This window comes from Anomaloglossus baeobatrachus, chromosome 5, assembly GCF_048569485.1.
Source record: "Anomaloglossus baeobatrachus isolate aAnoBae1 chromosome 5, aAnoBae1.hap1, whole genome shotgun sequence".
NCBI classification, from domain to species: domain Eukaryota; kingdom Metazoa; phylum Chordata; class Amphibia; order Anura; family Aromobatidae; genus Anomaloglossus; species Anomaloglossus baeobatrachus.
In genome coordinates, this window is record NC_134357.1 from 22,051,617 (window position 1) to 22,074,512 (window position 22,896).

The 22,896-nt window shown below is 49.3% G+C and overlaps 1 protein-coding gene across 1 annotated transcript in view; it reads left to right on the forward strand.

Moving 5' to 3' along the window:
• Positions 1-664: 664 nt before the first annotated feature.
• The window catches only part of LOC142313211 (transient receptor potential cation channel subfamily V member 6-like), a 38,965-nt gene continuing 16,733 nt past the window's right edge, over positions 665-22,896 (forward strand). Inside the window, exon 1 of the mRNA XM_075352193.1 lies at positions 665-1,000. Within this exon, the coding sequence (XP_075208308.1) occupies positions 870-1,000 (131 nt within the window). The 5' untranslated portion in view covers positions 665-869. The remainder of the gene's footprint in view (positions 1,001-22,896) is intronic.

Genomic DNA, 22,896 nt, shown 5'->3' on the forward strand with positions numbered 1-22,896 from the left:
TTCTGTACCCCCCCTCCAGTGTTCTGTACCCCCCCTCCAGTGTTCTGTATCCCACCTCCAGTGTTCTGTATCCCACCTCCAGTGTTCCGTACCCCCCCTCCAGTGTTCCGTATCCCCCCTCCAGTGTTCCGTATCCCCCCTCCAGTGTTCCGTACCCCCCCTCCAGTGTTCCGTACCCCCCCTCCAGTGTTCCGTATCCCCCCTCCAGTGTTCCGTATCCCCCCCTCCAGTGTTCCGTATCCCCCCCCTCCAGTGTTCCGTATCCCCCCTCCAGTGTTCCGTATCCCCCCCTCCAGTGTTCCGTATCCCCCCTCCAGTGTTCCGTATCCCTCCCCTCCAGTGTTCTGTACCCCCCTTCAGTGTTCTGTTTCCCCCCTGCAGTGCACCCCTCCCTCCTGTGTGTGCAGTGTCCTGTAGGTGTGGGTGCTGCAGGTGCTGGGCCCTCCCCGTCTCTGCCCACTTTGTTAATTACAGCATGTGGAGATAGTTGTTAATTTGCCCTGATGCAGCCGGTGTCATTCCTCTCCAGGGATCCGCAGCTCCTCCAGAGGACACAGGGACACTTTGTCTTTTCACACTTTTAACTTTGCAGCAAATTCTGAAGATTCTGGAACTTTAAGAATTTTCTTTTTAGAAGTTTTTATTCCAGTTTTTACATTAAAGGTTTTTTTTATTTCCCTTTTTTAGTCTTAGCTTTTTCTAGAGTCTTTTCTTTTCATCTTGAAGTTGAAGTTCCTCTAGAATAATCTGAGATCTCCAGTGAATGACGGATTGGGATGAAAAAAGCGAAGATTTCTTTGTCATTGTAGCTTCTGAGGAAATCAGTAAAAGGGCGCAGATTTGGTATTCATTGGGTGACCCCTGTAGCGATGGGGCTTTTCTACTGCGACAAGACGGCCGGGATCACCAGCAATGTATGGAATGGGATTAAGAGTCAGATCCAGAGTCGAGCTCCGGAGGGGCTGGAGCTGGACGTCATCCACATGCTACAGCAGAAGCGGTGAGTAGGAACCTATGGGATTCATGGGGAATGGTGGGGAATGTTAGAGCTTGCAATCTAGTCTGAACCCAAAGAGCTTGCACTCTAGTCTGGACGCAAAGCGCTTGCACTCTAGTCTGGACGCAAAGCGCTTGCACTCTAGTCTGGACGCAAAGCGCTTGCACTCTAGTCTGGACGCAAAGCGCTTGCAATCTAGTCTGGACGCAAAGCGCTTGCAATCTAGTCTGGACGCAAAGCGCTTGCAATCTAGTCTGGACGCAAAGCGCTTGCAATCTAGTCTGGACGCAAAGCGCTTGCAATCTAGTCTGGACGCAAAGCGCTTGCAATCTAGTCTGGACGCAAAGCGCTTGCAATCTAGTCTGGACGCAAAGCGCTTGCAATCTAGTCTGGACGCAAAGCGCTTGCAATCTAGTCTGGACGCAAAGCGCTTGCAATCTAGTCTGGACGCAAAGCGCTTGCAATCCAATTGGTCTCCATAGCGCTTGCAATCCAATTGGTCTCCATAGCGCTTGCAATCCACTTGGTCCCCATAACGCTTGCAATCCACTTGGTCCCCATAACGCTTGCAATCCACTTGGTCCCCATAGCGCTTGCAATCCACTTGGTCCCCATAGCGCTTGCAATCCAATTGGTCCCCATAGCGCTTGCAATCCAATTGGTCCCCATAGCGCTTGCAATCCAATTGGTCCCCATAGCGCTTGCAATCCAATTGGTCCCCATAGCGCTTGCAATCCAATTGGTCCCTATAGCGCTGACAATCCAATTGGACCCCCAAAGCGCTGACAATCCAATTGGACCCCCAAAGCGCTGACAATCCAATTGGACCCCCAAAGCGCTGGCAATCCAATTGGGCCCCCAAAGCGCTGGCAATCCAATTGGGCCCCCAAAGCGCTGGCAATCCAATTGGGCCCCCAAAGCGCTGGCAATCTTATTTTAGACACTGGTTGAACACCGTTTGACTGGATGCCACAGATCAATAGGAGGATCAATGATCAGCACTAAAAGTCATGGTCTAAACTATGAGACTTTCAGACTGGTGAGAAATGAGCGTCATCCTGGGAGTTTTGGAGCTTAAAGGCCCCGTCACACACACAGATAAATCTTTGGCAGATCTGTGGTTGCAGTGAAATCATAGACATATTGTTCCATTTGTACACAGCCACAAACCTGCCACTGATTGTCCACAATTTCACTGCAACCACAGATCTGCCGCAGATTTATCTCTGTGTGTGACGGGGCCTTTAGTCAGTGAGCCGCAGGCTATGATCCAATGATATAAAATGTTAGGAGTCAAAAAGCAACAGAAAATGCATTACATGTGTGTGAATGGGGAAGTCTGTGCAGAAAGGGAAGGGACTTCTACAAGATGAATGGGACAGTTGCAAGAATTCCGCTGTGTGATTTCACCCATAGAATATTGTTCCATTGGGTGAAGAAGTGTCCGACCTTCCTCCTCTGCTTATTACAGTAGCAGAGCTGTGAATGGGATTTCGGGAGAAATCCTTCCATTGATGTAGAGAAAATCTGCAGCGTAAACTGACCCGAAATCTGCAGCAATTTATACTGCGGAAATCGCCACAGATTCCGCCCTCTGCAAAGCAAACGGTGACCTGTGCGGAGACTTCGCACCTTTGGCACAAGGACGTCTACAAGATGTCAAAGACGTTGCCCCGTGCAATGCAAAGGGAAAAATCCGCAGAAAATATCAGCAGCATGAACTGGCATCGATCAGATGATGCTGCGGACGGCAAAATCTCATCCACAACCTGCAGCGAAAATCCGCAGCTAAAATCCCTCAAAACCTGGAGTTTCACAAAACATTCACCTGTTTCTGTCCAGCTCACGGTGTCATTTTATTGTTCCAGCCCTCCATAGATCTCACTAGTATGGAGGACAACTAGAGAAGGAATCCTCTCCGAAGATGGGGTACAAGGGAAAGTCTAGGAAGAGGAACCTGTCAATTCATGAGATTATCTGTAAATGATGTATAAGGAAACGTTTGACAACTTTCTAATCTACTTTTGCCAATGATTCCTCCATTTTGCATATTGGTGAAGCTGGGAGGTTAATTTTGTGCAAAATGAAAGACGTCCTTTTGTTGTATTTTTACCCTTTCAGATAAAAAAAAAAAAATCCCAATACTTTAAAATGTCGCACGTTCGTCTCCAACTGTGCAAAAATCTCATTAGAAAGATTTTAATAGGGGGAAGTGAAATATGGAAAACAATTGTGCAAAAGTAACAGATTTAATAGGGGGAATGGAATATGGAAAACAATTGTGCAAAAGTTCTGAGACGATTTGAAAAGTCGCAAATGATTTGGGCGAAAACGTCTTTGTAAGGAAAATGACGTCCACAATGAAATAAGATGATACAAAGTAACGATGATTTAATTAAAGACAAAAAGTGCTAAATCAATCATGAATTCGGCACAAATAAAAAAAAAAAAAATGTAGCATTAGAACCATTTTTACTCTAGAACGAAGCACAGACAATGGAGAATCGGAACCTTTTGTGTTTTTGTCATTGTTCATTGTTTTATGATCTGTTTGCAGTAAGTGAATAACAATATTCTTATATATTAATAAGTCTCAATCTCTGTGCGCACAGAATATTGTCTAAAGTCAGGTGCACCAGGAGATTTATTTATTTATTTATTTATTTATTTATTTATTTTATCTGCTTACAAAAAAAGCCAAAACTTCTTCCTATTCATTTCCACTGTTAGGGCTGCTTCTCACTTGCGAGTTTCTTGCAGTAGAGCAATGCGAGAAAAACTCGCATTGGAATCGGACACATGTTAGTGAATGATTCAGCTCTCATCTGCGATTTTTTTCTCAGTCCAAATCGGACCGAGAAAAAAATCGCAGCATGCTGCTTTTTTGCGAGTTTCTCGCACCATTTGTCCCAATGATTTCCTATGGAAGGGGATTAAAAGTAGCATCACACACGCGCACCAGCGTTCACATTTGCGAGTGTGGCAGTAACTTCGCTCATTAGATGAATGTGACAGCACATTCCCATAGGTTAATTAAATGACACATGTGTAATAGCTTTTATCTAATTAAGATGTTGCATGACACTAGCATCGCAATCGCAACACACACGCGAGCAAAAAGCATCGCACTTGCGTTGCACTCGCACCTAACGTGAACTAAAATCAGCCGAGTATTTTTCAGCCCAGTCGGACCGATTTTACTCGCATAGATGTGTTTCCACCCTTACTTTGCTGTTAATACTTTCAGCTTTTTGAGCCTTTATTTCTTCCGTGTTTTGAAAACAAAACATCTGCTGTGACAATGAGGCAGATCCTGATAGAATTCACTGGACCATAGAGCTTGCAATCTAGTGTGGATCCAAAGAGCTTGCAATCTAGTGTGGACCCAAAGAGCTTGCAATCTAGTGTGGACCCAAAGAGCTTGCAATCTAGTGTGGATCCAAAGAGCTTGCAATCTAGTGTGGATCCAAAGAGCTTGCAATCTAGTGTGGATCCAAAGAGCTTGCAATCTAGTGTGGACCCAAAGAGCTTGCAATCTAGTGTGGACCCAAAGAGCTTGCAATCTAGTGTGGACCCAAAGAGCTTGCAATCTAGTGTGGACCCAAAGAGCTTGCAATCTAGTGTGGACCCAAAGAGCTTGCAATCTAGTGTGGACCCAAAGAGCTTGCAATCTAGTGTGGACCCAAAGAGCTTGCAATCTAGTGTGGACCCAAAGAGCTTGCAATCTAGTGTGGACCCAAAGAGCTTGCAATCTAGTGTGGACCCAAAGAGCTTGCAATCTAGTGTGGACCCAAAGAGCTTGCAATCTAGTGTGGGCCCAAAGAGCTTGCAATCTAGTGTGGGCCCAAAGAGCTTGCAATCTAGTGTGGGCCCAAAGAGCTTGCAATCTAGTGTGGACCCAAAGAGCTTGCAATCTAGTGTGGACCCAAAGAGCTTGCAATCTAGTGTGGACCCAAAGAGCTTGCAATCTAGTGTGGACCCAAAGAGCTTGCAATCTAGTGTGGACCCAAAGAGCTTGCAATCTAGTGTGGACCCAAAGAGCTTGCAATCTAGTGTGGACCCAAAGAGCTTGCAATCTAGTGTGGACCCAAAGAGCTTGCAATCTAGTGTGGACCCAAAGAGCTTGCAATCTAGTGTGGACCCAAAGAGCTTGCAATCTAGTGTGGACCCAAAGAGCTTGCAATCTAGTGTGGGCCCAAAGAGCTTGCAATCTAGTGTGGGCCCAAAGAGCTTGCAATCTAGTGTGGGCCCAAAGAGCTTGCAATCTAGTGTGGACCATTTACAGTGTTACGCAGTGTTTTAATCAAAAAGGTACAAAAAAAATGCTTAAAAAAAATTAATGAAAAACTCTTCAAATCAGTTGCAGGAAACGAAAAACTCCAACAACAAAGTAATGGTCTCTACTAGAAAATGTGTTTTTGGAATCCTGAAAACAAAAATCTGTGCACATCCAATTAGTTTTCTTACAGCTGAGGGTTTGCTCCAATTGATTCCAGTTCAGATGATTTTCCTGTGAACTAAACCTCTCCGGTCCTGATAGTTTTCTACGATGTATCAGCCCAGGGGCGGTTGGGTCCTATTGTAACAAACACAAAGTGTTTTAAAAATAAATAAATAATTAAAAAAAAGTTGCAAAAAGTAATTTGTGACATTTCAGTTTTGCCCAAGAATTCTGGTGAAATGTTGAGGAGTCGGAGCCTTTTTATATCAGTTCTTCATTTTCACGATCTGTTATCTACGTGAGAAAAGACAATACTGATGTATAGTAACGCGCTGCACCTAGGACGGATTGTAACTTCTGGATAAAAATATGAATGTTCCAGAAATGATGCCCACACCAGACAGGGGATTGTCACGTAACTGCAATACCGTATTCCACCTGAGGGCAGGTGTGGCGCTGTTCTAAAAAAAAAATATAAGCCTGTATAGCCCCTTTATCTTGTAGGATTAGTCTATTACATTATCAGTCCATTATATTAACAGCAGTTCTGTAAAATTACACTTGGGAATTGCTGGTGCTGTAATTGTATAATAAGCATAAAATGTCTTTGGCGCACGACAAAGGGTGGAAGATTCCTGAACTTGTCGATTCTTCTTCATTTCTGTTTACTGAGCCTAATAGACAAGTAGGAAACTGCTTCTGAGCCCGGAGCATTGGCAGCAAGAAGGATTTATCCGCGTCTCCATGTCACCAGCCCAATTAGAGCTCCGGTGATGAGCGATAGACGGAAATGGCGCGATAGGTGGAAACATCAGGATGCAGGGGTAAAGGGGATCCGTCAGCAGGAATTCACCCCCCCCCCACTCAAACTACTAATATGCATAGCTAGCTCTCTCGAAGTCCAGCAACTCATGTACATGGCTGATCCGCTCTGCCATTATTGAGAAATCACAGCTTTAATTGATTTGTAAATGGGGCTGAAAAGCTATTTGTAGATCTGAAGTCTCTGTCACTGCAGCTCTATTCCACGCCTCTGGTTTCTCTTTTCCTCCTCCTTCCCCCTCTGGCAGCTTCTCTCCTACTTCTCCTTATTCTCTGGCGACTTCTCTGCTCCTATTCCACCTCCTCTCTGGCGGATTCTCTCCTCCTCCTCCGCTTCCTCCTCCTCCCCTTCCCCTCTGGTGGCTTCTCTCCTCTTTCCCCTTCCCCTCTGGCGGCTTCTCTTCTCTCCTCCTCCTCCTATTCCCCCCTCCCGCACCCTACAACCCTACCCCCTCTAGAGGCTTCTTTCCTGCTCTTCCTCTCTGGTGGCTGCTGTCCTTCTCTTCCTCCTCTCTGGTGGCTTCTCTCCTCCTCTTTCTCCTCCTCCTCCCCTTCCTCTCTGGCGGCATCTCTCCTCTTTCCCCTTACCCCCTCTTCCTCCTCTCTGGCGGCTTCTCTTCTCTCCTCCTCTTACTCCTCCCCCCATCCCCTCTAGAGGTTTCTTTCCTGCTCTTCCTCTCCTCCTCTTCCTCTTTACCCCTCTCTTCCTCTTTACCCCTCTCTTCCTCTTTACCCCTCTCTTCCTCTTTACCCCTCTCTTCCTCTTTACCCCTCTCTTCCTCTTTACCCCTCTCTTCCTCTTTACCCCTCTCTTCCTCTTTACCCCTCTCTTCCTCTTTACCCCTCTCTTCCTCTTTACCCCTCTCTTCCTCTTTACCCCTCTCTTCCTCTTTACCCCTCTCTTCCTCTTCCTCTTTACCCCTCTCTTCCTCTTCCTCTTTACCCCTCTCTTCCTCCTCCACCTTACCCCTCTCTTCCTCCTCCTCCTCCTTACCCCTCTCTTCCTTTTCCTCCTTACCCCTCTCTTCCTCTTCCTCTTCCTCTTCCTCCTCCTCCTTACCCCTCTCTTCCTCCTCCTCCTTACCCCTCTCTTCCTCTTCCTCTTCCTCTTCCTCCTCCTCCTTACCCCTCTCTTCCTCTTCCTCTTCCTCCTTACCTCTCTCTTCCTCTTCCTCCTCCTCCTTACCCCTCTCTTCCTCTTCCTCCTTACCCCTCTCTTCCTCTTCCTCCTCCTCCTTACCCCTCTCTTCCTCTTCCTCCTCCTCCTTACCCCTCTCTTCCTCCTCTCTGGCGGCCTCTCTTCTCTTTCCCCTTACCCCTCTCTTCCTCCTCTCTGGTGGCCTCTCTTCTCTCTTCCTATTCCTCCCCCCCCATCCCCTCTAGAGGCTTCTTTCCTGCTCTTCCTCTCTGGTGGCTGCTCTCCAGTTGCTCCTCCATTATTTCCAATCTATGGCTAATATAATGTCTTCATATGAAAGGAGATTAGCGATGTCATTAGAAAGTTGTAATATCTGACTATTGCTCTTCAGGTGAGCACCGGTCTCTCTCTCATTTTCTCGTTTGGCTGAAATTTGCAGATTGCAATTTAATGTTACAAGATAAAAAAATCAGGTCACCCGTTGTGTGCAGAAGTAACGACCTGCGCTCCCCGGCGGTGCACCGTGCGGTCAGGTGACTGCCTTTGGCCACTTTGATGGTTGTAAAGATAAACTTGGATGTTTTAAAAAGTGAAAGTGTTTCAGGAGTGGAAGCGATTACTGTGGGAAGCGGAGAGGCTGAAGGTAGAAAGGGCAGAACCGAATGCAAACCCAAAACACTGACCGGCGAGAGGACCTTGTAGTGATGAGCGACTTATCGGTGCTAGAATTTGGACAGGAACTCGGTGTGAAGCTGATGTACGTTATTATGCATGGAGATCTTTCCAGACTGAAAGCAAAATAAACAAATGTAGAAAAGAACTAACTATTGCTCCCCCATCCTTCACGGCAGCCCCAGTATGGGCCACTTGCCTTCTCCGCTCCAGTCAGCAGAGTAGTCTTCACTGGGCCATCTTCATCGTCTTCCGACAACAACCATCTTTGCAGCGTCCTGCGTTGACTTGCCCACAATTGTACGATGTAGCAAGTCGAACGTCAGGATATGGAGAGATGTCACAGCCTAATCAATGCAGGGGAAGCCAAAGATTCTGGGCGGTGGAAGACGCAGAAGATGGCCCAGTCAAGACCCCTCCAGGGGCTGGATAGGATGAACAGGAGAGACTGTTTTTTTGTTTTTTGTTTTTTTTCTTTGTCTACTAAGTACAAAGATGTAAAAGACAAAAAAAAAATGCATTTGTTTTTTTTAGCTGGATTCTTGATCGTATGTGCACCACTTTGAAGAATTTGGAGAAAGAAGAAAAAAAGTGACAAAAACCGACAAATGCTGAATCAGGCTCTGTCATCCTGGCCTGCGGGTCCAGATTCTGTTTGACTGACCTCTTCTTCTTCTTTTTTTTTTTTTTTTTTTTTTTTTTTTTTTTACCTAATTAGGCAGAGTTAATGCATTTTTTTTATATGGGTACAGTAGGGTTGAAAGTCGTAAAGTCAGAGTTATCGATGTCATAATCCTAAATGACTGCTGGCACTCGTCTGTTCCAACCATCGTATTCTACTTTTATAGGGTAATCAGTGCAGAAAATCTCACGTCAAACAAGTAAACTCCCTCCTGATTCCATTACTATTGTTCTGTTATTTAAAGGGAACGTTTCATGTTCTCAATCGGGAGCACACCGCCCTCCTTCCTCTTACCAGGGGGCGGAGAGCTCCTGAAGATTGACAGTTCGGGCCAGCAGCATGGTGGCTCTGCTGGCCTGAACTGTGCGCTCTCCCGGGCTCCTTGTAGAGGTAGCTGTCTCTGAAGCACTGGTGGAGTGGAGAGGTGCTGAAGTTTCCTGGATCCTGCCGACTTCGGAGCAGTGCTTACAAGCTATGCTAGAAAGCACTTGTAAGCGCTGAGTCTTGGAAACGGATCACCAGATTCGGCAGATTTGGCCAATTTTATTCTAGGCAAACTATATTAGAAAATCCTAAGTTCTTGAGAATGTACAGTTAGGTCCAGAAATATTTGGACAGTGACACAATTTTGGCGAGTTGGGCTCTGCATGCCACCACATTGGATTTGAAATGAAACCTCTACAACAGAATTCAAGTGCAGATTGTAACGTTTAATTTGAAGGTTTGAACAAAAATATCTGATAGAAATTGTAGGAATTGTCACATTTCTTTACAAACACTCCACATTTTAGGAGGTCAAAAGTAATTGGACAAATAAACCAAACCCAAACAAAATATTTTTATTTTCAATATTTTGTTGCGAATCCTTTGGAGGCAATCACTGCCTTAAGTCTGGAACCCATGGACATCACCAAACGCTGGGTTTCCTCCTTCTTAATGCTTTGCCAGGCCTTTACAGCCGCAGCCTTCAGGTCTTGCTTGTTTGTGGGTCTTTCCGTCTTAAGTCTGGATTTGAGCAAGTGAAATGCATGCTCAATTGGGTTAAGATCTGGTGATTGACTTGGCCATTGCAGAATGTTCCACTTTTTTGCACTCATGAACTCCTGGGTAGCTTTGGCTGTATGCTTGGGGTCATTGTCCATCTGTACTATGAAGCGCCGTCCGATCAACTTTGCGGCATTTGGCTGAATCTGGGCTGAAAGTATATTCCGGTACACTTCAGAATTCATCCGGCTACTCTTGTCTGCTGTTATGTCATCAATAAACACAAGTGACCCAGTGCCATTGAAAGCCATGCATGCCCATGCCATCACGTTGCCTCCACCATGTTTTACAGAGGATGTGGTGTGCCTTGGATCATGTGCCGTTCCCTTTCTTCTCCAAACTTTTTTCTTCCCATCATTCTGGTACAGGTTGATCTTTGTCTCATCTGTCCATAGAATACTTTTCCAGAACTGAGCTGGCTTCATGAGGTGTTTTTCAGCAAATGTAACTCTGGCCTGTCTATTTTTTGAATTGATGAATGGTTTGCATCTAGATGTGAACCCTTTGTATTTACTTTCATGGAGTTTTCTCTTTACTGTTGACTTAGAGACAGATACACCTACTTCACTGAGAGTGTTCTGGACTTCAGTTGATGTTGTGAATGGGTTCTTCTTCACCAAAGAAAGTATGCGGCGATCATCCACCACTGATGTCATCCGTGGACGCCCAGGCCTTTTTGAGTTCCCAAGCTCACCAGTCAATTCCTTTTTTTCTCAGAATGTACCTGTTGATTTTGCTACTCCAAGCATGTCTGCTATCTCTCTGATGGATTTTTTCTTTTTTTTCAGCCTCAGGATGTTCTGCTTCACCTCAATTGAGAGTTCCTTAGACCGCATGTTGTCTGGTCACAGCAACAGCTTCCAAATGCAAAACCACACACCTGTAATCAACCCCAGACCTTTTAACTACTTCATTGATTACAGGTTAACGAGGGAGACGCCTTCAGAGTTAATTGCAGCCCTTAGAGTCCCTTGTCCAATTACTTTTGGTCCCTTGAAAAAGAGGAGGCTATGCATTATAGAGCTATGATTCCTAAACCCTTTCTCCGATTTGGATGTGAAAACTCTCATATTGCAGCTGGGAGTGTGCACTTTCAGCCCATATTATATATATAGAATTGTATTTCTGAACATGTTTTTGTAAACAGCTAAAATAACAAAACTTGTGTCACTGTCCAAATATTTCTGGACCTAACTGTAGCTGCTGTTTTACTTTGGAATTTTATCCCTTTATCATTAGAATTCTCCTTCGACTACAACTTCACTTTAATTTGCCATTAGATGGCGCTTTTTTTTTTTTTTCTCCTTTATGTTTTTTTTTACGTTTGTGAAGAGGTAAATGCAGATTCTCTGCAGCCATATAGTCGGCAGAGTACGAGCCTTTTTACGGCAGCCTGTATTTGTGATGCCCCATTCAGACATCCATGGGTCACAGTCTAAATACGGACCATAATGCACAGCACAGACTGATCGCCGGTCTCCTGACCTGAATGTGACAATCTGTGCATCATGATCCGAAAAAATCTCCGGCACTCCAATATAAGAAGAAAGAAGAACACAGTCTGGGTTTCTTTGGTGCTTTTTTATTGTAAGCAAAGTAAATGTTGACTGTTTTCTCCAGAGCACCCTACCATATAGTGAGCCAGGTCTACTCGATATAATCCGTGCATCATGGCACAGGGATATGTTAATGCCACATCACATACAGGCAGATATTAGGTGTTGGATGTTTTTGTGAAGCCTTGGCTAAAACTATTGTTACTTTATGGAATTTCTATTTTCTTAGAATTCAGAGTAAAGATTATAACCTGCAATGAAAATATATTGTCTGCCTGCACCACTAGAGGGAGCTCAGGAGCACACTGCTTATTGAATAAACTTCATAATATCTCAGTATGCACTTGGCTCCCCCTAGTGGTGATGGCTGGCAACCATAAATTTATCATTGTAACGATCTATGCTTTAGATTTGAAGCTCTGTCATAGAACAAGACCTCACCAGCCTGTATTATCTTATGCTGAGAACAAAATCAGCAAATATGGAGTTTTGTTTAAATATTGCTTGAAAACCCTATACTTAGTTTTTGGGGGGGTTTTCCTGTGAAGTCTAGAAACCAGCCCAGACTCCTTACTATCCGAGTATAATTTGCATTCTGTATCTGGATGAGGTTCAGGTGAGCCGGGTTATTAATGTGCACTAGATAATTGACTGCATAATGTTTAAATTAAGCTGCTGCCTAAAAAGCTATTAAAAACCACAATGAATGTTGTAAGGTGCAGCCAGGGTTAACTGTTTACTGACCGAATCGGATGTCTCTATGCATCTGTTAAGTGTCTCAATTTGTTTAGATTTCTGGAATAAATAAACTTTGGGACTTGGATCGAAGGAAAGATTTTGAATTTCTAAGGAGAAATGTCACCAATTTCTTCATGGGTCTCATTCATTTGTGAACGGCATTCGATTGAACGCAAAGCCTTCCATAGGGAGCATGACAGCTGTCTTCGGTTAGTCCTGTCCGACCATGGGGACCTGCAAGTATCCACTAGCCAAATCAAGAGAGAAGCGTGTGTGGCGCCCCTGAGGTTCCAGTCGCCACAGGGTACAGCACCCCAACCAGGGTGTAGTACCGATCATGGATCCAAGGGAGGTTGGTGCCAGTTTCCCCATACACCACAACATACATACTTGAGTTGCTCCTTCCCCTCTAGAGACTGGGCTAGGGCCAGGTACCAAAGGGGTCTCCTACAGTGTGGCATTTACAGGACCTGAGGGGAGGTGCAGCCACCAGGGGGAGTTAGACCACACACACACACACACACACACACACACACACACACACACACTCTTCTCCAGCAGGAGAGACAGTGAGCGGACGTGTTTCCCGGTAGCTCCTGTGGGACATAGGAGTTTACCGATCGCTGTGGAGGATACAGTGTCAGTTCGCCCGAGACCAGCGCAGTTCAGGGTGTAGCACCCCAGCCAGGGTGGTGTAATTCCAAGTTGCACCATCAGACTCTGCTGGATGGAGAGGTTTTATGCCTTTCCGACCACACAAGTTTCCAGAGCCAAGTGGCACCTAGGATTCCGGGGCCTCCATCACGGTCAGACGCTACTGGCATAAGGAAGAGGAACTCTACCTAGTACGGAAGAGACTCTAATTGCTTCAAGCCACTGGGACTCACACTACAAAGCGCAGCATGGAAGGGCCCACAGACTACTGCACCGGTTCTGACCTCCCACAGATCTGGGATCGGCTGGAGCCCATCACGGCAGTGACCAGTACTTTGGGGCTGGCGACTGAAGTCGTGAGTAAAGAACCTTGAACATGAGACTGTGTCAGCTTGTCCTTACCGGTGTCGCCGTCCCGCGCTTAGGCGCCGACCGCCATTATCGCCCTTATAATTCACCCAGGGCCCACTCCACCTGTGGGGAGCCACACCATACCGGCTGCCATAATGTCGCGGGCGGAGGAGGGGACGCCGCGCTCTCCCACTGCTGCTCGGGTCCGGCTGCCGCAGCTGCTGCGGCCTGCTGCTGCTCGGTGGCTCGAGCGATGAGCCGGATCCCGGGGACTCTAGCGACGCTCCTCGCCCGTGAGTGAAAGGGGGGATTTTGGGTGTGGGGATTGGTTATTGTCCGTGACGCCACCCACGGTTGTGGTGATTTGTTGACACCACCGCTGCTCTGTATGGGGATCCCGGGAGGGATGGTATGGAGCAGCCAGTTGTTGTGTTGCCCCTCCGTGGGTAGGGGTTGGTGATCCCGGGGCCCAGTGATGAGGTGGGAGATGCAGGGCTTGGTGGGTGCAGGGACGCGGTGGCAGCGCTGTTCCTTGCGGCACTGTGGTACTCACTCAGCCTGAGACGTTGACACAGTTTTCGGTAAAACACACGGCTGGAAAGACTGTTCCCACGGACGGCTGCACTTGCTTTTCCCCAGTAGTTGACGGTGACGGTCCCTTTTTCCTGCACCTAAGATGATGATGGTTGCGATGGGTTCCCACCGGTAACCCACTCCCCGGCTTGGATATAGGCCGGAGGAGCCCTACTTTGCCCGCAGGCGCTGGCCCTGAGAAACTGGTGCCCTGGCGGTGGCGGTGTCTCTCCGTAACGGTTGGACTGTTGCCTTCAATCGGGACTTGGTTGTTAGGAGACAGACGTCCCCTTCACTGACGGATTTGGCAAATTATGGCGACTCCTAGCCTTGCCGGGATCCGAAAGGCCCCTGCCCTGGCGCTGACTGTTCCTCGTATACTGCTCCAGACCGCCGGGCCACTACCCGTCCGCGGTCCTTCCAGCAACCTCCGAGCAGTTACCCCTGCGGACTATCACCGCCATCTGCTGACCTTGCTGTCACAGTCCGGGGCACACACCCGGACCAACTTCAGGCTTTACTACTGTCACTTTTCTGTCACTTCAGCTTTTCTCGTTAGCTCCACTAGTACTTCCTTCTACTTCACTCCCCTAACTCTATCTTTACTCCTTCACTTCCCTAGCTTAACTGCCTGGTTCTCCCGCCTCCAGGGCTGTGTACTCCTCGGTGGGCGGAGCCAACCACCTGGCCCACCCCCTGGTGTGAACATCAGCCCCTGGAGGAAGACAACAAGGATTTTGGGAGCCTAGATGTTCCTAACTGGGGTGTAGGGTGTGGTGGTGTTATGACCTGTGACCCCTGGCTTGCCCAGGGCGTCACATTCCCCCTTAGCAAAATGCAGACCGTCCGCGGGCTGCCCATCCAACACCGGTTTTATTTTCTGAAAAATATATAAAAAGGGTAAAACGGTAACATAACAATTCATGACATCATCCCACATCGGGAGGCACATTTCTTAAACGTTGCAAACTGTTTACGGTTACAGTCTCCGCTCTCTCCCACCCAAGCAACCTGGCCCTGATGCTGCCCCTAAAACCCAGGCAGCACCCCTTGACCCAAGTCCAGCACCAGTTACCCGAGCGGGATCTGTCCTTTCCCTTCAGAGGGTAGCCACCGGTTCCTGTGGTGGCTGGGCCCCAGCCTGCTCTGCTGAGGGCCCTCCCTCCAACCTGCCTCTCCGGAGGCGGCAATGCGGAAACGGTAACGGTAAAACAACTTATTTACAAGCCACTAGCGTCTGTGGTTGCCCTGCAAGTTCACGGGCTTGTCCATGAAAAGTTCTCCATGCAACTTTTTAAACTGTCCCCACGGGGACAACGGTGCCGGCAACGGCCGGTTTTCTCACAATCACGGTTAATCAGATGACTTTCACGGTAATCATTTTGCTTATCATCACTTTAAACTTTTTCAAACAAACACACTTAACACCCTGTTTTCTTTCCCCTCCCCCTTTAAAGAATGGTTTCCCTGTACCTAAGTGGGGGCCTACCTAGGTTGGGACGGGTGGACCTCCGGGGTCCGGTGTCAGTGTGGCTAGGCAGTGGGGCAGAGGGAACAATCGGTTCCTCCTCCCGGCTATCGTGTGGGGCAGGTGGAGGCATAGGGGAGCTGGGCACAGATTCATCCCTGGGCACTGGCACTGGCTCACGGTTGACCGCTTCCACCACTTCTTCATCCACAGGTTGTGGGAACAGTATCACTGGAAGAATCACCGCGCCATTCTGTGTAGGCCAGTCTGCTGGGAAGTCTCCCATCGCAGTGTGGATCACCTCTTTCACCTTATCCGCTGGTAGGGGAACCGGTACTTCTGCCGCCGCTCTTAAGGCTGGTGGGCACCTTTTCAGATGGTCCCGGGAAACTGTGGCCAAAGTGTCTCCTTGATCACGGCTGATTTGGTAGGCCTTCCCATCTTCCCATCCTGTGGGCTGTATGACGTACGGGTTCTGTTCCCATTGATCATCCAGCTTGTGGGTTCTCCTCTTCCGCTTCAGTACGACATCTCCGGGCTGAAAAGGGCCAGCAGATGCCTTTTGATTAAAGCGCTGCTCCTGCAGTTCCCGACTCCGACTTAAGTTCTTCACGACATATTCTTGAATCTGCCGGTATTGTGCTCTCCGCCGAGTTTCCCATTCAGCTGTCGAAGGGAGTGCTTCTGGGGCCTCCAACCCCATTTCCAGGTCCACCAGCAGGCGGCCGGGGCGAGCCCTCATCAGATATGCTGGGGTGCACTTTGTTGAGCTGGACGGGATATTGTTGTACATATCAACCAAGTCGGGTAGCTTTTCCGGCCACAGGTTCCGCTCTTCCAGCGGTAACGTCTTGAGGAGGCCCAGGACCAAGTGGTTCATCTTCTCACACATGCCGTTGGTCTGGGCATGGTAAGGGGTGGTCCGGATCTTCTTACAGTCGTACAACTGGCAGAACTCATGGAACACCTCCGCTTCAAAAGCCGGGCCTTGGTCAGTAAGCACCTTTTCTGGATATCCATGTGGTCGGCAGAAATAAGCCTGGAACGCTCGAGCGGCAGTTCGACCAGTTAGGTCCTTGACGGGGACAACCACCATGAATCTTGAATAGTGGTCGACGATGGTCCACGCGTAGGCGTACCCACTTCGGCTGGGGGTGAGCTTGACATGGTCTAGGGCGACCAGTTCCAGCAGCTGATGTGTGATGATTGGGTGTAGGGGCGCCCTCTGGCTGGTCTCGTCCTTCCTCCTCAGCGTGCAAGGACCACACTCTCGGCACCAGGCTTCTACCGACTCCCGCATCCCACTCCAGTAGAACCGCTCTCTCAACAGCATCTCCAGCTTTTTCCACCCGAAGTGTCCAGCACAATCATGGTATGCCCGCAAAACGGTAGCCACATCAGCTTGGGGAATAACCAACTGGCAGATTTTCTCATGAGTCTTCGGGTTGATCAGCTCACGGTACAGCTTCCCTTGATGTAGATACAGCCGTTTCCGTTCCTTCCACAAGCGCTGGGCTTCAGCTGGGGCGGCAGGGTCCATTCCAACAGCACCTTGTTCCACCAGGGTCTTGACGAGGCGGACAACCGGCGCCTGGTTTTGAGCTTCCTGCCACTCTTGACTGGGCCGTGGGTCGAGGTCCACCCGTTGTTGGTGTACCTGTACCTTTTCAGTTGGTGGCTGGTGAAATGCAGGCAACTCGATCTCCTCGAGGTTGTCATCCTCGCACCCTTCCTCTGACAAATGGGGCATTCGGGAGAGTGCATCAGCATTAATGTTGACATGACCAGCACGGTACTTGATGGTGAAGTCATAGTTGGCTAGCCGGGCCACCCACCGCTGCTCCAACGCGCCCAACTTGGCCGTGTCCAGGTGAGTCAACGGATTGTTGTCCGTGAAAGCGGTGAATTTTGCTGCAGCCAAGTAGTGGCGGAACCTCTCTGTGATAGCCCATACTAATGCCAGGAGCTCGAGCTTGAAGGAGCTGTAGTTCTCAGGGTTCCTTTCAGTTGGCCGAAGCTTCCGGCTAGCATAAGCAATCACATTCTCCTTCCCATCCTGGACCTGGGACAGAACTGCTCCTAGTCCCACATTGCTGGCGTCTGTGTAGAGGATGAACGGGCAGCCATAGTCAGGATACGCTAGGACCTCTTCTCCGGTCAAGGCCACTTTCAGCTGGCAGAAGGATTCCTCATGCTTTTCTTCCCACACCAGTGGGGCTCCGATGGGTCTACCACCTTTTGGTCTGTCCCACGAGGAGATCTTGCATGGGGGCAGCCATCTTCGTGTACCCTTTGATAAAGCGCCGGTAGTACCCCACCAGACCCAGAAACTGCCTTACTTCCCTCACGGTGGCTGGTCTCTGCCAGCCCTGGATGGCAGTGATCTTCTCCGGGTTGGGGGCGACACCTTCCGCACTCACCACGTGCCCCAGGTACTGCACTCTGGGTTTCAGCAGGTGACACTTAGAGGGCTTCAACTTCATCCCGTATTTGGCAAGGGACGCGAACAACTCGGCCAGGTGCTCCAGATGGGCTTCATACGTCTGGGAATAAACAATCACATCATCCAAGTACAATAGGACGGTCTCGAAGTTTAGGTGTCCCAGACAGCACTCCATCAGCCGTTGGAAGGTTCCTGGGGCATTGCACAGCCCGAATGGCATACTATTGAATTTGCAGAGCCCCATCGGGGTGGTGAAGGCGGTTTTCTCCCGGTTTTCCGGGGCCACGGCCACTTGCCAGTACCCACTGGTGAGGTCAAGGGTAGAGAAGTAATTTGCAGTTCTCAGTGCAGCCAAAAACTCTTCAATACGGGGCAGGGGGTAGGCATCTTTATGGGTTATCTGATTAATCTTCCGGTAATCCACACACATCCGCATGGTACCATCCTTCTTCTTGACCAGTACCAACGGAGCGGCCCAGGGACTACAGCTGTCCTGAATAACCCCTACCTCCTTTATATTCCTCAACATATCTTTGGCACACTGGTAATGTGCAGGGGGAATAGGCCTGTACTTCTCTTTGATAGGGGGATGTTCACCGGTGGGGATGTGGTGTTGGACCCCTTTGATCTGCCCAAAGTCTAGTGGATGTTTACTGAACACCTGTTCATACTCCTGCACCACCCTGTATACCCCTGCTTTGTGATGTGTAGGGGTATCATCAGTGCCCACGTGTAGCTGTTGGTGCCACTCATTTACCTCCCCTGGAGGTGGGGAAGTGCTGGTAGTAGGTGGAGAGACTGAGGGACTGGCTTCGTGGATGGTGTGGGGATCCAGGGTGAGCAGCTTGGCAATGGTGGCATACCGGGGAAGCCTGACTTCTTCCTCCCCACAGTTCGGCACCCTCACGGGCACTCTCCCCTTATTCACATCTACCACCCCTCGGGCGGCCATTACAGTGGGCCAGTGCTCGGAGGGTATGGGCCCCATCATGGCAGGGTAGTCACGCCCCTGAGGCCCTACTGCTGCCCTACACCAAATCATCATCTCACTCCTAGGGGGCACAATCAACGGAGCAACATCCATCACTCTCACTCCACCAATCTCTCCTCCTGTTGAGTTCACATGCTGGCGGTACATCAAGGCTCGTATCTCACGCTGCACAGCTCTCTGTCGGCTCCCCGCCGCCGTGGCGGCCAGCTGTTGCAGTAGGGCCAACACATCACCCATACAGTGCTCCATCACATTGGTTCCTAGCACTATCTTCGGGTTATGATCACTGCGTTCATTCATGATCACAATCATACCCTGGTGTTGCAGTTCAGCTTGCCCTACGGTCATAGCCACCTGTTTATACCCCACTTGGGTCAATGGGAGTCCATTGGCAGCAATTAGTGTTATACTAGTATCTGGGGGTGCCAGCTCGTCCATCCCCCAATACCGCTGGTACAATGTGTATAATATGGTGGTTACCTGTGATCCAGTGTCCAAGAGAGCCATCACCGGGATGCCGTCCACAGCCACGGGGATGATGGGCCGGGCCCCGATATACCGGTCCCGCCAGTCTGGGGGGGCCATGGGGTTCTACTCCTGAGGATTGGCCCGGGGCCCCAGGGGTTGCTCGTTTAACGGGCACTGTCGGATGTAATGCCCAGGCTTACGGCACTTGTAGCAGGTTGGAGGTCTGCTCCGCGGGTTGCTATTACTTCTCCGCTGCATCCAGGGGACATCCTCAGGGCTGTTGGCAAGCTGTATCTGTGCTGAAGGCTGAGATCTGGTCAAAGGTTATAGTGCAGCAAGAAGCTTGGCGAGGTCTCAGTCCATGCGACGGACCTGGGCTGCCAGTTCCTCCATAGTGCTGCTTGGGGCTGCAGGTATTGGAGAGGTTGGTAGGGCAGGGGCCACCACAACGGGGGCCGTCTCAATGGGCCACAGGGCTGGCTCCAGGACTTCTGAAGCTGGGGGCTGTAGTGCTTTAATGGCCCGTTACTGGTGTGGGGATTGGTTATTGTCCGTGACGCCACCCACGGTTGTGGTGATTTGTTGACACCACCGCTGCTCTGTATGGGGATCCCGGGAGGGATGGTATGGAGCAGCCAGTTGTTGTGTTGCCCCTCCGTGGGTAGGGGTTGGTGATCCCGGGGCCCAGTGATGAGGTGGGAGATGCAGGGCTTGGTGGGCGCAGGGACGCGGGGGCAGCGCTGTGCCTTGCGGCACTGTGGTACTCACTCAGCCTGAGACGTTGACACAGTTTCCGGTAAAACACACGGCTGGAAAGACGGTTCCCACGGATGGCTGCACTTGCTTTTCTCCAGTAGTTGACGGTGACGGTCCCTTTGTCCTGCACCTAAGATGATGGTTGCGATGGGTTCCCACTGGTAACCCACTCCCCGGCTTGGATATAGGCCGGAGGAGCCCTACTTTGCCCGCAGGCGCTGGCCCTGAGAAACTGGTGCCCTGGCGGTGGCGGTGTCTCTCCGTAACGGTTGGACTGTTGCCTTCAATCGGGACTTGGTTGTTAGGAGACAGACGTCCCCTTCACTGACGGATTTGGCAAATTATGGCGACTCCTAGCCTTGCCGGGATCCGAAAGGCCCCTGCCCTGGCGCTGACTGTTCCTCGTATACTGCTCCAGACCGCCGGGCCACTACCCGTCTGCGGTCCTTCCAGCAACCTCCGAGCAGTCACCCCTGTGGACTATCACCGCCGTCTGCTGACCTTGCTGTCACAGTCCGGGGCACACACCCGGACCAACTTCAGGCTTTACTACTGTCACTTTTCTGTCACTTCAGCTTTTCTCGTTAGCTCCACTACTACTTCCTTCTACTTCACTCCCCTAACTCTATCTTTACTCCTTCACTTCCGTAGCTTAACTGCCTGGTTCTCCCGCCTCCAGGGCTGTGTACTCCTCGGTGGGCGGAGCCAACCGCCTGGCCCACCCCCTGGTGTGAACATCAGCCCCTGGAGGAAGGCAACAAGGATTTTGGGAGCCTAGATGTTCCTAACTGGGGTGTAGGGTGTGGTGGTGTTATGACCTGTGACCCCTGGCTTGCCCAGGGCGTCACAATAACACCTGCCCCGGCAAGGAATTCTGCAGCAGTGGCTACTCCCTGGCCGCATACCACAGGTGGCGTCACAACAAACTTTCCCCAATCACTCCGCTTTCCCTTCGTTCACTGCACGCCTCCGGGCAACAGAAGCGGGCAAAGCCACCCATGACATCGCCTGACCAGACCCTCAACGGCCCAGCAACGAGTAGGTTAACCACCTGCCCCGTGGGGTGCTGCATATGTATCTCTGATCGCGCAGGCGTTCAACTGCCTTTAGTCTACACAGAACTGCAGCGCTCCATTCTTCTTCTAGAACAACACAATGGGTGCAGCCCAGGAGCTCTGGCTTTCTCGTATCGCCCCATTTTTCAGCATGTCAGCAGATCTTTCACTTCTTGATACATCTGAGGCGAAATCCAATTATTTTTTGCGTGTGCATCCAAAATTGTAATGGCAAACGACCCCTGATATTGCTCCAAGAGGTCCTCAACTTGTCGCACTTGTCTGGAGGGAAACTCAGATGGGTCTGCCACCATCTGCTCCAATATACCACTGCCTTCCCTTGTTCTTCTGCCCAAGTGACACTGATAGTATCCGCAGATCTCCATTCACTGGTCTCCCTGCATTACATAGACTCTTGTCAATTCTGTCCAGTTAGATAACCGTAAGCTTGTTCTGCAAAGTTAGACACCTCACAAATGCTTGTCCTTGGCGCGCTGTCGTCAGAGTGCAAGCAACCAGTAGTCCCAGCACCACTTCTCCTGTCATCTGGGGTTCAACCTACACTTCTACTCCTCCTCCATCCGAGTCCAAACTTGCATAGTAAGCACAATCTTACTATGTGCAAAGTCAGAGCAGTAGTAATGGGTACCACCACTTTTCCTAAGATCTCAGAAGGGACTGATGACTTCTGGATTTGACTCGTCTGGATTCTATGTTGACATATCCTGCTACTGGGATGCAGTTTTTTTCTTCCAGTCATTACTTGCCGACTGCCAGGAGCTACCCTACCTTCTTCAGGACATTCATCCCCAATGTCACGATGGGTCGCCTTCCTTCACTATGATCCCCTTCTTTCCTGAGTTTCATCCACAGATGGATCTCCATCCACACTCTGACTGCCATCAATCGGTTTCACATTCCAGTAGCAATCAAATGATTGGACCCCCTCTTAATCTGGACATTCAGAAAGTACTGATGGAAATACTTTTGGCATGATGGTCACCTGAGATGATGTATCAATTGAGCAATAAATTGTATTGCAGCTCAACTAAACCCACGTAGTTGGAGTCTTGGAAAGGATGTCTTTGAAGTCTTCAGTCTTCCTTTATAGAGGAATCTTGCCCCACGGTAGGCTTCTTGACCACAGGGCGCTTCAATTTAATGGCCGGCCCCATTGGCTACCTCATGTGGAGCAACTCTTTGACATGTAACATTCCTCCACAAGTCCAACACTCAAGTCTGCTCTCTTCTTGTTGGTATCTAGATCTGTATCACTGATTTCCGGGAGGAAGGTACCCACTCTCTAGTCCTCCTTCATACCGGGGTACAGGATTTGATGCCAAAGTAGCTGCAGGGGGTTTTCTAATGTTTTGTAGGTCCCCCTAATCGCTCCCACTTCTTATCCGTTCATAGGCCCAGTCTGGTTCAACATTAGGCTAGTTTCAAAAGTGCTTACTTCCTGGCTTTACACCATCTTGCCACAGTCTGGGTCTCTTGCTTTCGAACTCTCGCTTCTGCTCCAATTTCCAGGAAACTCCATATTAGGTTTGTAGTGCAAACAAGCTGGTCACTGACTATTTCAACCAGGGAGCCTAATCCCGTTTAGTGACTTTAGATCTTCATGGTGATGAGCGCAGTTGCTTCCTGCAGAGCATTCACATATCAGGCGACCATCTCTCCCCTCTTTCGGAACCGAGGGAAATATGCAAATTTCCTTAATCGGTGGTATTGCCGTGCGTGTCTTCTACACTCTTGATCACTCTATAGTATCACTATCTCGGGGTTGCCCAAACATAACCATCTTTAGTATAGAGTCAACAAATCTATCTTGGCCTATAACGCCAGTGCTATAGGGTGCATCCGTTATATGCTGTTTTAAACGTTCAACCCAGTCCCACGAGAGTGATTATCACCCGTAATCTTTGGTATGTTGCTGAGCATAGCTCCAAGGGGAAAGCTATTGACTCATTTACCGACTGATCTTCCATTCTGTGCTTTAATGCGGGGTAAGGGCCTGGCTTTGTGATGAGGGCTGTGACTTGGCTTG